This window comes from Giraffa tippelskirchi, chromosome 9 (genome assembly GCF_054371585.1).
Source record: "Giraffa tippelskirchi isolate mGirTip1 chromosome 9, T2T-mGirTip1v1.2.pri, whole genome shotgun sequence".
Taxonomy (NCBI): domain Eukaryota; kingdom Metazoa; phylum Chordata; class Mammalia; order Artiodactyla; family Giraffidae; genus Giraffa; species Giraffa tippelskirchi.
The window spans coordinates 91563990-91578716 of record NC_137283.1 but is presented as its reverse complement, the minus strand read 5'-3'; the positions used below and the strand labels follow the sequence as shown (position 1 = coordinate 91578716).

At 40.2% G+C, this 14727-nt stretch overlaps 1 protein-coding gene across 24 annotated transcripts in view; it reads left to right on the top strand.

Annotated features, from left to right (window-relative positions):
- Window positions 1-14727, top strand: part of SNAP91 (synaptosome associated protein 91) — a 156198-nt gene that overhangs the window by 53797 nt on the left and 87674 nt on the right. For all 24 annotated transcript variants that reach the window (XM_081530487.1, XM_081530485.1, XM_081530468.1 and 21 more), the window contains exons 3-7: window positions 3110-3252; window positions 3882-3957; window positions 4719-4821; window positions 7044-7137; window positions 9099-9210. In XM_081530487.1, coding sequence (XP_081386613.1) covers window positions 3110-3252; window positions 3882-3957; window positions 4719-4821; window positions 7044-7137; window positions 9099-9210 — 528 coding nt within the window. The remainder of the gene's footprint in view (window positions 1-3109; window positions 3253-3881; window positions 3958-4718; window positions 4822-7043; window positions 7138-9098; window positions 9211-14727) is intronic.

Below are 14727 nucleotides of genomic sequence, written 5' to 3'. Positions count from 1 at the left end.
GTTTCAGTACTGTTCTCTCAAATCACCCCACCCTCACCTTCTCCCACAGAGTCCAAAAGTCTGTTCTTTATATCTGTGTCTCTTCTGCTGTCTGGCATGTAGAGTCATCATTACCATCTTTCTAAATTCCATATATATGCACTAATACGCTGTATTGGTGTTTTTCTTTCTGACTTACTTCACTCTGTATAATAGGCTCCAGTTTCATCTACCTCATTAGAACTGACTCAAATTCGTTCTTTTTAATAGTTGAGTAATATTCCATTGTGTACATGTACCACAGCTTTCTTATCCATTTGTCTGCCGATGGACATCTAGGTTGCTTCCATGTCCCAGCTATTGTAAACACTGCTGCGATGAACACTGGGGTACACGTGTCTCTTTCAATTCTGGTTTCCTCGGTGTGTACGCCCAGCAGTGGGATTGCTGGGGCGTATGGCAGTTCTATTTCCAGTTTTTTAAGGAATCTCCACACTGTTCTCCATAGTAGCTGTACTAGTTTGCATTTCCACCAAAAGTGTAAGAAGGTTCCCTTTTCTCCACACCCTCTCCAGCATTTATTGTTTGCAGACTTTTGGATAGCAGCCAGTCTGACTGGCATGAGATGGTACCTCTTTTATTTATTTTTTAATTGGGGGATAATTGCTTTACAATATTGTGTTCATTTCTACCATACATCAACATGAATCAGCCATAGGTATACATATGTCCCCTCCCTCTTGAACCTTCCTCCCACTCCATCTCACCCCTCTAGACTCAAACCCAGTGCTCTGTCACATTCATCATTTTTTTACAGCTTTACTCTTTGCACATTTGCTAAAAATGTCCTCATTCCCCTCCCACGTCACAGCTGACTTTAGGGTCCCACTTAACTCTTTCCTTTCCATGGCATCTTTGCTAATGCCCCACCATATTCTCAGTGCAGTGTATGGATAGCAGCATTTACAAACATTTACTTTGGGTACCTACTTTCTTCAGATCATCTGCAATCTTTGTAATAACCGGTGCTTAGTTGCTTCGGTTATGTCCTTTCCGACTCTTTACGATCCTGTGGACTGTAGCCGGCCAGGTTCCTCTGTCCATGGGATTTTCCAACTAGGAGTACTGGAGTGAATTGCCATACCCTCCTCCAGGGGATCTTCCCGACTGAGAGATCAAACCCAAGTCTCCTGCAGCTCCTGCATTGCAGGCTGAGTTTTTACTGCTGAGCCCCCAGGGAAACCCTGTAATAACTCTGAAAGGTAGTAATTATTACCACCGTTTTAAAGGTAAGGAACCAAACCACAGGTATATTAAGTGATTTCTCTGAAGTTGCACGTCTAAATGGTTGCTGAGCTGGGCTCTGGACCTGGGCTCTTTCCTGCTCTGTCATCCTGCATCTCTGTATTCTTCCAGGGACTTCTTTATTATCTGAGCATGTATTCATCTACTCTGATCAGCAGTACATTTCCACATCACCAGTTGAATAAATAAAGGAATAGAAGAGCTTGTAGCTGATAATGAGTTTCAGGTATAAAGCAGTCCTATGATATAATATTGGAAAATCATGTTAGAGCATAGCAATTTGTCTTTTTCAAAGAACTGTTTACTTAGATTTGGGGGAAAGTGTTTTGGTTATTATACATTTTGTTCAACGCATGTTCACTGTGTGCTGTGTTCTCCAAAGCCCTGCCAGGAAGAGACATTGGTATGATTGTTTCCGTCCTCAGAGAACTGTAGGGACTTATGATAGACACACATCTGATGTGGATGTGTGTGTGTGTTCAGTCGTGTCCGACTCTTTGCAACACCATGGACAGTAGCCCTCCAGCTTTTAGGCACTAAGAATAAAATGCCTCAGGTTTTTAAGCAGAGGAACATGTGACTACATTTAAATGGGACCAGGAAAGATTTCCTGAAGAATGAGTAGCATTCCAATAAAAGGAGACATTACGGGATGGCTGTTCAGGGACTAGAAGTTTAAAATAAATATAAAGTAAGAAAGAAATCTGGTTTGGTCCATTTATAATTCATATCAATGATTGATACCCTTTAATCTTAGATTCTAAGAGCTATTTCAGTGATGGAGTGTCAGTTTTTAAAAATTTATTTTTTTGAAAAATAGATGCATAAAACAAATGTGGAGCTTAATGGGGACTAAGTGTGGATTTTAAGTGAGGAACAGGGTGGGTTTGTCATTGCGTTTGTTACATGGAATATTGTAGGCCCTGGGTATCACATATGGTCCTCTGTAGGGTGGGGATGACCTCTGATAGAATTCCTGCAGTTTTGTTTTGCTGAAGAGGTTACCTTGTGCTGTTGCAGTAAGGCCACACTGCCCCAGAGTGGCTTCGCTTCTGTTCCTTAGCACAGAATCTTTGGTTGCCTCAGCTAAGTTTTTGACAGTGCTCTATTTTCTGGATTCTGGGCAGCCTCTTTTGTGGCTATAGACCTTTTTTTCCCCTGAGGTACAGCTGGAATCACAGCTAATATGTAGATGTGGACAGTGAATGTATTACAAAGATTTGCTCTTTTATAAACTCAGGTCAAATCATAGTAGTTTAATGCCTGTATGATGTTCTGTAAAAGCTTTAGATGGGTATAGAGGAATTCTTCCCTCTTTTAGTGTTTACTCTCCTCTGCCACTTACATGACAAGTGTGTTCATTAGCACCCATCAAAATTAAAATCCAGATGAAGTAAGCTTTTTGATACACTGTTTCAAAAAATATGCTATTGCCTTCAGATGGTGTATAGAATAAATATCTGCATGTTTGAGACATTTTTCTAGAAGTGATAAAAAAGATTAACATGAAGCTTAGCATTCCTGGAGTTTGTTATTTCTAAAGAACTACACTGAGGGCAGAAAATGGATTAAATTCAAAAGAGGATACAGAAGAGAGTTCAATAGGAAAAAAGCCCAAGAAAAAGTAAATACATTGGGTAAATGTATTTATTAATGTGTCCATGTGTGAAAATATTACATACAATTTTTGAACATTTGTTTAGCTGTTGTCAATGCAATTTTGGACTCATGCTTTTGTAAACAGGTTTAAATGTTTAAAATATGAAATGATTTTTTTTTTTACACAATCATTTGTGTTATTGACCAAAATCTTCTGTTCTCATAGATTTGATCCAGGCTACCAATGAGACCAATGTTAATATTCCTCAGATGGCAGACACGCTCTTTGAGCGGGCGACGAACAGTAGCTGGGTGGTTGTATTTAAAGCTTTAGTCACTACACATCATCTCATGGTGCATGGAAATGAGGTAAAGCTCAGAAACCCAAGTTTTCTTTTTAGGACAGGGGAGGGAGACTGATAAGCCTTAAGTCCCTTTACGCTTTTGCTAATTAGAAAAATAGGAGGAAGTATATAGAAAAGTCATCTGGAGTACCGTCCCACTCTTCTGTTCAGCTGTTTTTCAGAAAAATGTTGTTAGACATGTGTTAAATATGTATATGCCATGTAAACATTAATGGACAAAAATGTTAGGAGAAAGGAACAGCAAAATTGTTTTTCCTATTGGAAGTATTCCTTTGTGCCTCTGTGTGAAAATTGCTTACATAACAGTGTTTCATTTTGGAAAATACTGACAAACTAAAAATTAGCCATTTTATATGGGATGCTAACTGAATCCTATTAAATTTGAATGTTTCTGTTATACACAGAAATGAAAGATCATAAAATTTAATTCTGATTCAGTGAGTATGATTCAGTTTTTATTCCCCATTAGAGAAAACTGGGAGACTAGGAAACTTTATACTTAGTAAAAAGAAAAAAGGTCACAATGGGAATGCATATATTTAGAAATTCCCTAAAAATTCCCTTTAATATCAGAAATTATTGAAATTAATGATTGGAGAATATTGATATTTGATTCTGATTTTTGTTTTTCAGAGATTTATTCAGTATTTGGCTTCTAGAAATACACTCTTTAATCTCAGCAATTTTTTGGACAAAAGTGGGTCTCATGGTAAGAATATTATGTTTTATAATTTTCTTGCTAATGTTTTTGATACAGAATCTTTTGATATTTTAAATTATTAATTCAAAATAATTCATTGAAGATCACTGTAACTGATAGCTCCACTGGATATCTAAGACTAAAATATAAATGTATCTATATAGTTACTTTATAGTAGCTTTAAAATATTTAATTGTTAGGCAACTCAGCATATGAATTATGTATTAATTTTATTGTCTTTCAGTGTTTACCTTAAAAATAACAATGGGTATGCTAGACCCACAGTTGTTTGTTTATGAAGATACAGGAGGCAGTGAAGTTAAAAATACATTCCCAACTTAAAAGTACTCAGTTTCAAATGTTTTTGTAAATTAATAAGATTTGTAGTACAATTATAGGACAGTCATTTGTACTACATTCGTGGTATTTTCTGGTTTTCTATTATATATAGGCAAGCACACCAAGCCTGGATAGTTCTCAGATAACTACATGTATTAAGTCCAAAATACTGAGCAAAAATGCAAGAGAAAATCAGAAAAAAAACCATTCTGTGCAAAGATGGTAGCATAACTAAATGGAATAGTCTTGAAATGTCTCATGCCAAAAGTATTTTTGCCTGAAGTAGGATTTTAAATGAGGCCTATCTGGTACACTTATTCACCTCATCTTAGAATTACTTACATTTGAGGAGTTTAAAAAAATTGGAACTAAGCAAAGCACAGTTGAACATATTTTATTAATTAGTTTTATTTCCTCTGCCCTTCCTCCAGGTTATGACATGTCTACCTTCATAAGGCGCTATAGTAGATATTTGAATGAAAAGGCTTTCTCTTACAGACAGATGGCATTTGATTTTGCCAGAGTGAAGAAAGGGTATGTTTTTTTTTTCTCATATTTGTTTGAGCAGAGTAAGTCTTTGAGACATACTTGATTTATCTTAACTAAGTTAACTACCAACTAATTTTTGTCATGGAGGCCCAGTTTACAATCACCTAAAAAAAAAAAAAAGAAACTCAACTAGTAATATTATGAAAGTTACCCTTAAGGTTGCAATGTTACTGTGTTTTTATTTTCATGCAGAAAATCTGATTTGCTGCTCAGAGTTGACATAGTACAACAGTTTATTTTGTTAAAATCAACTCAGAATTCTTGGAATACTTACATACTTTTAAATAATTTTAAATGGAGAGAATTTAAACAGGTTTCATTTAAAAGAATGTGGCTGTAGCTGACAATAATTATTTCAGTGTGTTTTGTTTGAGGTGAAACTGAACTGTGTGTATGCATGGAGATCTGTTTTTGACAGGTAATACTGTTCTACTATTATACATTGTTGTTGCCGTTGAGCTACTGTGTCTTGTCCCACTCTTTTGCAACCCCATGGATGTAGCCCAGCAGTCTTCTCTGTCCATGGGGTTTCCCAAGCAGGAATACTGGAGTGGGTTGCCATTTTCCTCCTCCAGGGGATCTTCCTGACCCAGGGACTAAACCTGTGTCTCCTGCATTGGCAGGCAGATTATTCACTACTGAGCGACCAGGGAAGCCCATACTATTTTATGTGCACACACACAAGCGCACATACAAACACACTGTAATTGAACTGATAATACTAACCATTGGCTAGGAAAATCTCACTGATACAGAAACATTTGCATGTTTAATTTATAATTACCATTTATTTTCCTCTAAGTACATGTTTGAATGTAATCAGAAGTGTTCAGCCATAAATCTGTACCCATCTTGTTGTGCAGTCACTAAGTCGTGTCTGACTTTTGTGACCTCATGGACTGTAGCATGGCAAGCTCCTCTGTCCTCCAGTATCTCCCGGAGTTTGCTCAGCTTCATGTCCATTGAGTTGATGATGCTATCTAACCATCTCTTCCTCTGCCGATCCTGTATCCATTCCTAATTTGAAATAATGGCAACATATTATAGAAAGTTTAATATTTTAGTCTCAAGAATCACCCCCAAAAGATAGAGCTCTATTTTCTGATAGCTGACCTAAACTTAGCTGAAAAATATAATCTTGCCTGTTCAATACAGATCAGTTTCTTGTGGGTGAACATTTTATAAAATTAAGATTTTGGCTTTATTCCCTTCTATTAGAGATGATTCTGGTTCATATTTCTTCCTCTGACTTCTTATGTGGCCCTGGGCAGCCATAGCTGATATTCTAGCTCGATCATGACCTCTCCACAGTAGGGCCACAGCCTTCTTAGAAACTTCTGCACCCTGAATAGGCATATAAGAGCACTTGGGGATGCTCTTCCTGCCCTAGGAGTGGGAGAGACCCCAAAAGCTGCCATTATCAGCCCGTTCACATCACCTGGGCATTTTCCTCCGCTGTTTTGGTCCTGCTTTTCTTTGACCATTTGGATACAGGGGCTCCTTAGGAGGCCTGCGGTGAGTGTTCCCTGCAGTGCTCCCTGCAGTCTCATTCTCTTCAGCTGGTTATTTACACTCAGCTCTTTTTGGCCAAACTGCAAATCAGAATGTCCTTTTCATCACTTGATGGTTATTAGTATAAATTCTGCTCCTAGTCCTACAGGTTTTGAAGTCTTCCAAGACATGTTTTATGTCTCTCTCAAAAACAAACAAACTGGGGTTTAGGGAACCTAGAGTGTTAATACTAGTATTAACATTTCTGTTGTAGGCTTAGAAAAGACCATTCGTAAATTCAGCTGGCCTCTTTCATCCAGGCCACACTGAGGGCGGTGCATAGAAAGCATTGCCTGTGTGGTTGAGGATTGTGAGTATAGAGAGGAGAACCAACATGGCCTCTTCATATCTCAAAATCAATGCACAGGTCTCAGATGGTAATGAATCCGCCTGCAGCGTGGGAGACCTGGGTTTGATCCCTGGATTGGGATCCCCTGGAGGAGGAAATGGCAGCCCACTCCAGTATTCTTGCCTGGAGAATCCCCATGGACAGAGCAGCCTGAAGGGCTGTAGTCCGTGGGGTCGCAAAGAGCTGGACACGACTGAGCGACTGAGCACACACAGCACAGGAGGAGAATAGCTCAGAACAATGTACAGGGTCTCAAGTTTCCCACATGCAAGTAAGTTTGACCTTTTCCTTTTTTTATTGATTGTAGGGCTGATGGTGTCATGAGGACAATGGCTCCTGAGAAGCTGCTGAAGAGCATGCCCATACTGCAGGGACAAATTGATGCACTGCTGGAATTTGATGTGCGTATCTCATCAGAAAATGCATCTTACGCAGTCATGTTGCTTTTTATTGGAAAGTGGGCTAAAGATAAAGAATTTCCTCAGGAAGTAGATTTAGATTCCCCTCATGTCAATGAGGGGCTTCCCTGGTAGCTCAGTTGGTAGAGAATCCACATGCAATGCAGGAGACCCTGGTTCGAGTCCTGGGTCGGGAAGATTGCCTTGGAGAAGGGATAGGCTACCCACTCCAGTATTCTTGGGCTTCCCTGGCGGCTCAGCTGGTAAAGAATCCGTCTGCCATGTGGGAAACCTGGGTTCGATCCCTAGGTTGGGAAGATCACCAGGAGAAGGCAATGGCAACCCACTCCACTATTCTTGCCTGCAGAATTCCACGGACAGAGGTACAATCCATGGGGTTGCAAAGAGTTGGATACGACTGAGCGACTAACACTTTCATTTTCATGTCAGTGAACTGGATGAACACTTAGTTTAGGCTGTCAGTGCGGTGGAGATAATTTTGGTTGCCCAGATTGTCAGAGCAATTTACAGGTGTTAAATAACTTCAGTCATGGAAAACCACAAGCAGTGAATTCTTGGATCTGTATATTCAGAGCAGGATGGTGGCCTCCTGTTGTGTTTGACAGGATCAAGTGGCTGCAGAAGGGATGTCCGGCAGGTAAATACCCCAGCCTGCTGTTAAAAACCATTTTATACAGTCTGCTTGTATGACACTGTCCACAGAAGAGAATTATTTTTCTTTTGTCATGGTCCTTCTTTTGGATGATACCAACATGACTTGTTTCTTAAAACCATACCTGTGTCATGACTCTGGTGTAAGTATGCTAGTTTATACATGTGATAAGATTATATAGAACTAAACACATTTGCAGCAAGTAAAATTGCAGAAATCTGAGTAAGATTGGTATATTGTATCAGTATCCATATCCTGATTGTGAGATTGTACTATAATTTTGTAAATAGTATGTGGAATCTCTTATTTTTTTTTAATAATTGCATGTGGACTTGCAGTAATTTCAAAATAAAAAGTTCAATTAAAGAAACATCTGATTCATGAAAATAAAATATTCTGACATGTAGGGAGATTTGTAACTCACATTGTGAGCTTTCGTCTATTTTGGTGATTGACTAAAACAAAGATTTTCCTCAAATACTGTTAGTTGAAATCTCTGTTAAGATTATATGGGTTAGTCTATCACCAAGTCCTAGTCGCAGCACCCAACTCCCGTGAAATTTCAGAAAAAGCAGTAAACCATGTTACTGTCTTATGAAAGATTTTACAGTAAGGAGTTCGCTTAGCTATATATGGGACTACTTCCCTTAACTTTTTTGTCTTTATTCATTCATTTTTCTTTGCTTTCCTTACCTTTGATGATGGTATTGTCTTAATTAAAAGAGAAAAGAAGTCATAGAATGAGAAAGAGCAGAGCAGGGATTGGGAAATGGGGAGAAATTATTCTTCTTTTGCTGGTGATTAGAGTATTTGGTGGGTGGTGGGTAAATGCTATGAGTCTCAAGAATTATTTTAGGGGTAGTTGTTTAGTTTAGGAGCTAAGGTATCTATTCCCTATGCTAGGCTTCCTCTCTGAGTCACTGCAGGCCCTTGGTGTCTGAACCCTTCCAAAGAGACCATTACATACGGGGAGGGAAAGAATGTACTACAACATAGTGAAAGCAGGAAGAGGACAAGTGTTCAGAAGTTGGGTGTGATTTCTCTGTGGATCATTAATCAAATAAAATGTGTATTTTTCTTATACTTGATAGGCCAACTTCATTGACTTAAATCGAAGCAAACAATTGGCAATCCTTTTTTATATATTAGTAGAATTAGTAAAAGAGTTATATAGCATCTGTTGAATATGAGTCAATTTCTTGGTAATAATTTGAGACTTTTTAACATGCTCTGAGAAAAATTGTCATTTGATGACTTGCAGTTAACAGATGAAATTTTCATCTTTTTCTAGGTGCATCCAAATGAACTAACAAATGGTGTCATAAATGCTGCATTTATGCTTCTTTTCAAAGACCTTATCAAACTTTTTGCTTGTTACAACGATGGAGTGATTAATTTACTTGGTAGGTAGAATTACTGAATGATGTCTGTGAAGAGAGACTGTATCAGAATGCAGAGATTTAGATACCACAGACTTCATAAAAAATTTAAAGACATGACTCAGGTCACATTTCTGTGTGTGTTCTTACGTCAAGGTTAAGTGCAGGGAATGGAAAGCACTCTAGGTATTTTCAGCGGAAAGAGATTCCATACAGGGGTTTTGGTGCTTAGGAAATTTTGGATTGCCTGAAGGAGCAGATTCTGGGCTTTGCCTCTTGGATTAAGACTCATAATGATGACTAACTTCCATTGTGCTGATAACCACCTCTGAAGCCACCTCTGACATGCTCCTATTTTGATGTAATTCCATTCATCTCACCATCTTTCCTTCCACATAAAGTGAAAATGAGATAGAGACACTGCTTGACGATTGGCCTACAATAAAATATTTCTTTCTACTGACAGAAAGAAAGTCACCAGAAAGTCATCCAGAAAGTCACCCCTTCCTGAATGTAATGATTCAGCAGACCTCTTCCAGTTGGTGCCAGTTTGAGAAAACATCTCTAAGTCAAGCTTGAATTCTCTTTTCTCTCTGTCAACTGGTCATAGAAAACTCCCCAGCAGCCATAGTTATCATTGGATGGGGAGAAATAGCCATCCAGAAGACGTAGGTGCAGTGGGAGTTGAGCCACCTGTTCGTACAACCTTACCTGGGTGTTCAGGAGCTACTCCAGGCTGATCTCTTATGTTACACCTCCATTTGGTGATGGATTATATTCTCACACTTGTTCAGCTTTATCGTTTGGTGTATTAGATATTGCTTGGTCTTATGATCACTTGGTGTTCTCTGAGGTCAGAGCCCTCAGTCTCTAGAAGCAAGCCAAGAGCATTTTTTCCAAAGGAGATTAGTTACTGTCGAAGAAAGATATGGCGCTGCTTCAAAGTACTAGAAATGTCTACTGTATTTTCCTGTTGGTGTGTGCCAGAGCCATCCTGCAGCATTTGAATCTGCTGCAGACACTCCGAGTGTCTTTCCATCTGCAGGATATAAAGCTCCATGGGGCTCCAGGTTGGAGCAGTTGCAGAGTCATCCTTGATCTGGGCCCTGCTTCCATGTGACGCTGTATCGGATGCTCTGTTTAGAGCGGCACATACACGTGTTGTCTGTGTTACCTCCAAAACTGAAAAAAACTCAGCAGAACACCTGCATTTTCGTTATAGGAAGTGCAAGGTGAAGCAGTGTGTCTTTCCTGTGGAGGGGACCTTTGGACCCGCAGAAACTGCATTGAGGTAGCAGATCCCTAGGCTTTCATAGACTCTGTCTCCTTCCCTTTGACCTGCATGTGACTTATTAAGGCACCTAGCATATATGAAATTCTTGCCCATCAGCTACAGTCAGCCTGATGTCGTCAAATAGTATCCATTGATGTTAGGACAGCCAGAGAAATTAATATACTTAAAATAAGACAGTGAACATGTATTGGCATCCTTTCCAGATGAAAGCAAACTACTTCTAATGGGCTCTGCTTACTGGACTAGGTACAAAAGAACTTGCTAGTTTGATAGATGCTTATCCCATGTCAGGAACTGTGCTGATTTTATGCTGGAAAGGACAACACATCTGGATGTCTGCAAGTCAGAATCATCACCTGACCAAGTTTCCAGTAACCTGTGGTTCATCTCTAAAATCCACTTACCTTTTGCACAAACCAGATATGAAAGTTTAACTGGGAATATGATGGAATTGCTACCCTGTATGTTTGCAGAGATCAGGAAGCCAGTGTGAGGATTCTGCTAGGTTCAGATTATTTCTCTTCCATCTACATATTCAGAAAACTGGGAAAATAACCAATGTTAGTTTTGTGCATCCACTGATTGTAATTTTTTTAAATCTCCTAATCCCCAGAAAGCCTCCACTCAGATTGGTAGAAAATAATAGCGACATTTTTGGGATCCCTGGAGAGTAGCATCGGCTTAGAGTCTGTGTCCCTGAAAACTGGCTATGTCCCTTTCTCACATATGTAGTCACGCTGGTAAATGTCCCTTTGCCATAGAGTAGGAATAGATGCTTTGGGCTGTCTTTCAAGGCTTTGACTCAGGAATATCTGGAGGGCTTATTAAAATTGAGACTGCTGAAAATTAACCCAGAGTTTGTAATTCAGTAGACCTGGAGAAGGAGATGGCAACCCTACCCCAGTATTCTCGCCTGGGGAGTCTGCTGGACAGAGGAACCTGACAGGCTACAGTCCATGGGGCCACAGAGTCGGACATGACTGAGCACGCATACACACACATCTAATTCAGTAGGTCTAGAGTAGGGCCTGAGAATTTGCATGTCTAGGAAGGGCTTGAGAGGTACCGTTACTGCTGGTCTGTGGGACTTCCATTTGGGAACCACTGTGTTAGAGCTATTCATGGATGCTCACTCAGGCCAGCATTTTGAATCGGTGATTTTTGGCCTGTTCACTCACATTGATGAATTATCAGTGACAACACAAAAGAGAATGTAGTGGTCCTTCCTTCCTGCTCAGAACCTTTAGAATTTGTTTGGTTTCTCTAGACTTACATCAATTAGGATTGTCCAGTTCAGGAGGAAAAAGAATACAAGACATCTAGTTCAGTTTGTTTTCAGATCAACGTGAGTAAGTTTTTAAGTATGAGTAAGTCCCCTAGAATATCTGGGAGCTACTTATGTTAAAAATTATTGTTTTTACAATTTAAATTTAACTCAGTGTCTTGTATCTTATCTGGCAACCCTACTGCCAACATGATCGTGGACAGTCTTGCACTGCTTTTAGTATGTATGATTTTTTCCTCTTGAGGCAGGCTTTGTACTTGTCTCCTGAGGGCAGGCTGGATTGCTGGGTTCTACATCTCATTCTCCGAATCGAAACAGCTGGTGAGGGGAAAGGAGTAAGAAGTAGAGGGATGGGGCATAAGGAGAATTTTTATTTCCCTGTGGCAGGTGGGCTTCCCAGGTAGCACTGGTGGTAAAGGACTCGACTGCCGATGCAGGAGACAGATGCAGGTTTGATCCCTGGGTCAGAAAGATCCGCTGGAGGAGGAAATGGCAACCCACTCCAGTATTCTTGCCTGGAGAATCCCATGGACAGAGGAGCCTGGTGGGCTACAGTCCATAGGGTCACAAAGAGTTGGACATGACTGAAGTGCCTTAGCACGCATGTGGAAGGTGGGCTGATTATAGAATCTCCAAGCAAGGCAGGACCAACATCTTCAGCCTGAGAAGGAAAAGCTTTTTCCAGCAAAGGTAGCTCATTTTGGTTTGAATCTACCAAGTACTTTTCTTTCTCAATAAGAGCCCTAACGTTCACAAAGGAGACCACATTGAGGCTAGAAATTTAATTTAGCCACACATGTTATAATTCAGCAACTCACAAGATTAGACTCTGACTTTAGCGATGACAGCCCTGTGACTGCAAGGATAAGATTATTGCAGGGCAACATGGAGTACCATAGTCTGACTGGAGCCTTGAGCCAATCATTTTAAATCCTGTGTTGTCATTTTCCTTTTTAAGCTCTCGGGTGGAGTCAGAAGCAGGCGCCCTCCCCACCTTTCCATCTGCCTTGTTCTCATCATGGTTCTTTCCCAGCCGCTGCTTGTTCTGATAAGCTTCATTCTAACGTGCTCATTTCAGAAAACCACAGACCATAATTTAAGTAATTATTTTGCTCCTCTGCAGCACGGATTCCACGAATCCATTTCTCCTCTGGTTGCAGGTGGTCATCTCTGCCTTCAAATTCAGTCAGGTTGCATATCTGATCCCAGACTCCCCACTTTATTTTTGAAGGTCTGATTTCTAAAGCCAGTTCACGGAATATTGTGTCTATGCCAGAAACAGAAGCCACTCTATGTATTCTAAATAGAAGAGGATTCAAAACAAGGGGTTGGGTCCTCATGTAATTACTGGAAGCCTGCAGGAACTGGTTCTGGAGATGCTTCTGAAGTAATAAGTTCCTGTGCCTTAGGGAAGCTGCTGCTTATGAGGCACTCCTTTAAGGTGTGCTGAAACCACCTCGGCTGCCTTGCAAACTGGAAAGCTGGAGAACCAACCCTGGACGCTGTAATCCAGGGACTTAGGGCATGGCTGTGACTGTGCCTCCAGGAAGCTGGAGGATGGCAGTGGAGTGCTGAGGAAGTGTCTACCCTCCCAGGAGCTCATCACTTGCCGTAAGAGACAGCTGGACTGGTACAGGAAGCCTGCTGCTGCCTCAGTTTCCCCTTCCAGGTCATCCTGAAGTCTGTCTAATGTGCAGAACTGAATTTGCCATCCTGGCTTCTCACAAGGATAGAAAAAGAATGGACTTGGGCACACCAGTGATTGTCAAATACAGGGCCCTGGGAGGTTTTGCCTTTTGGGGGGAAAAATTCCTACCTGTGGCTTGCCGTTCAAAACCACATCACTTTTATTTCAGGTGGGGGAGTTTGAGCAAGCCAAGTAAGATTTTTCCCAACCACTTTTGCTGGCTGATCTTACTACTCTACTTCATGGCTCATAAATGTGAGCTTTTGCTGAAGTTCATTTTCAGCCATGTACTGTTCGGCTTTTTCTGTATGCTCTTCACTGGAAAAGTTTTATCTCCATTATGATGAGTCTCACGTCTATCCTTTGAGTTCTTCCCTTCCTCCTGAGCTTCAGTTTTGCATATCTACTGATTTGTTGACATTTTAAATTTAGATACCGTGTTCTTTTTTATGGAACTTTTAAAAAATTTGGCTGTGTCGGGTCTTCATTGTGGCACACAGGATCTTTGATTCTCTAGTTGTGGTGCATGAACTCAGTAATTATGGCTCATGGGCTTAGTTGCTCTGTGGCATATGGGATCTTAGTTCCCCGACCTGGGATTGAACCCTCGTCCTCCGTGCTGCCGGGCAGATTCTTAACCACTGGACCACCAGGGAAGTCCCAGACACTACGTTCTTACCTAAAACTTGGCCGTCTCTGAAACAGCTCTTAAATTTGTCCTTCTTAGCCTCCTTGTTTCTGTTTATAATAATTATAATTAGTTATAATAATTAGTCTTTTAAACCTGAAACCTCAGTTTGAAACTCTCTTTGAGTTTCCCGTTTACTGGAATCCATGCCAGTCAGAAATGATTCATTCTCATCCTCTCTCCCCAGGGTTCCCCCCTTTCATCCCCGCTTCTGTTTCAGGATCATTGGATTTGATGCCTTTATGATTGATTTAGCGATTAAAGACATTAAGTCACATGACTCGCTTCTGTTGTTGTCTTGAACAGTTCCTTCCTTCAATGCCACTTAGCTTTATGTTGACTTTTTTGAAAGATTGTACTAAACATACATTTTCTCCTTAAAATCATAACAGTTCAATAAATATTTTTATTTAATTAGTAAAAGATGGTCTCTTGGCTGTGATTAGGAGCAGAAAAGAAGAAGAGTTGTACCTTTTGAAATTAGAGACCTGAGTTCTAGGAAGCGGTAGTTGTACACTCTGGTATTGAATGGTCTTTGTTCAGCATTGTTGTCAACTTGGTCTTGTAAAAGTAACACTCTAGAAGAT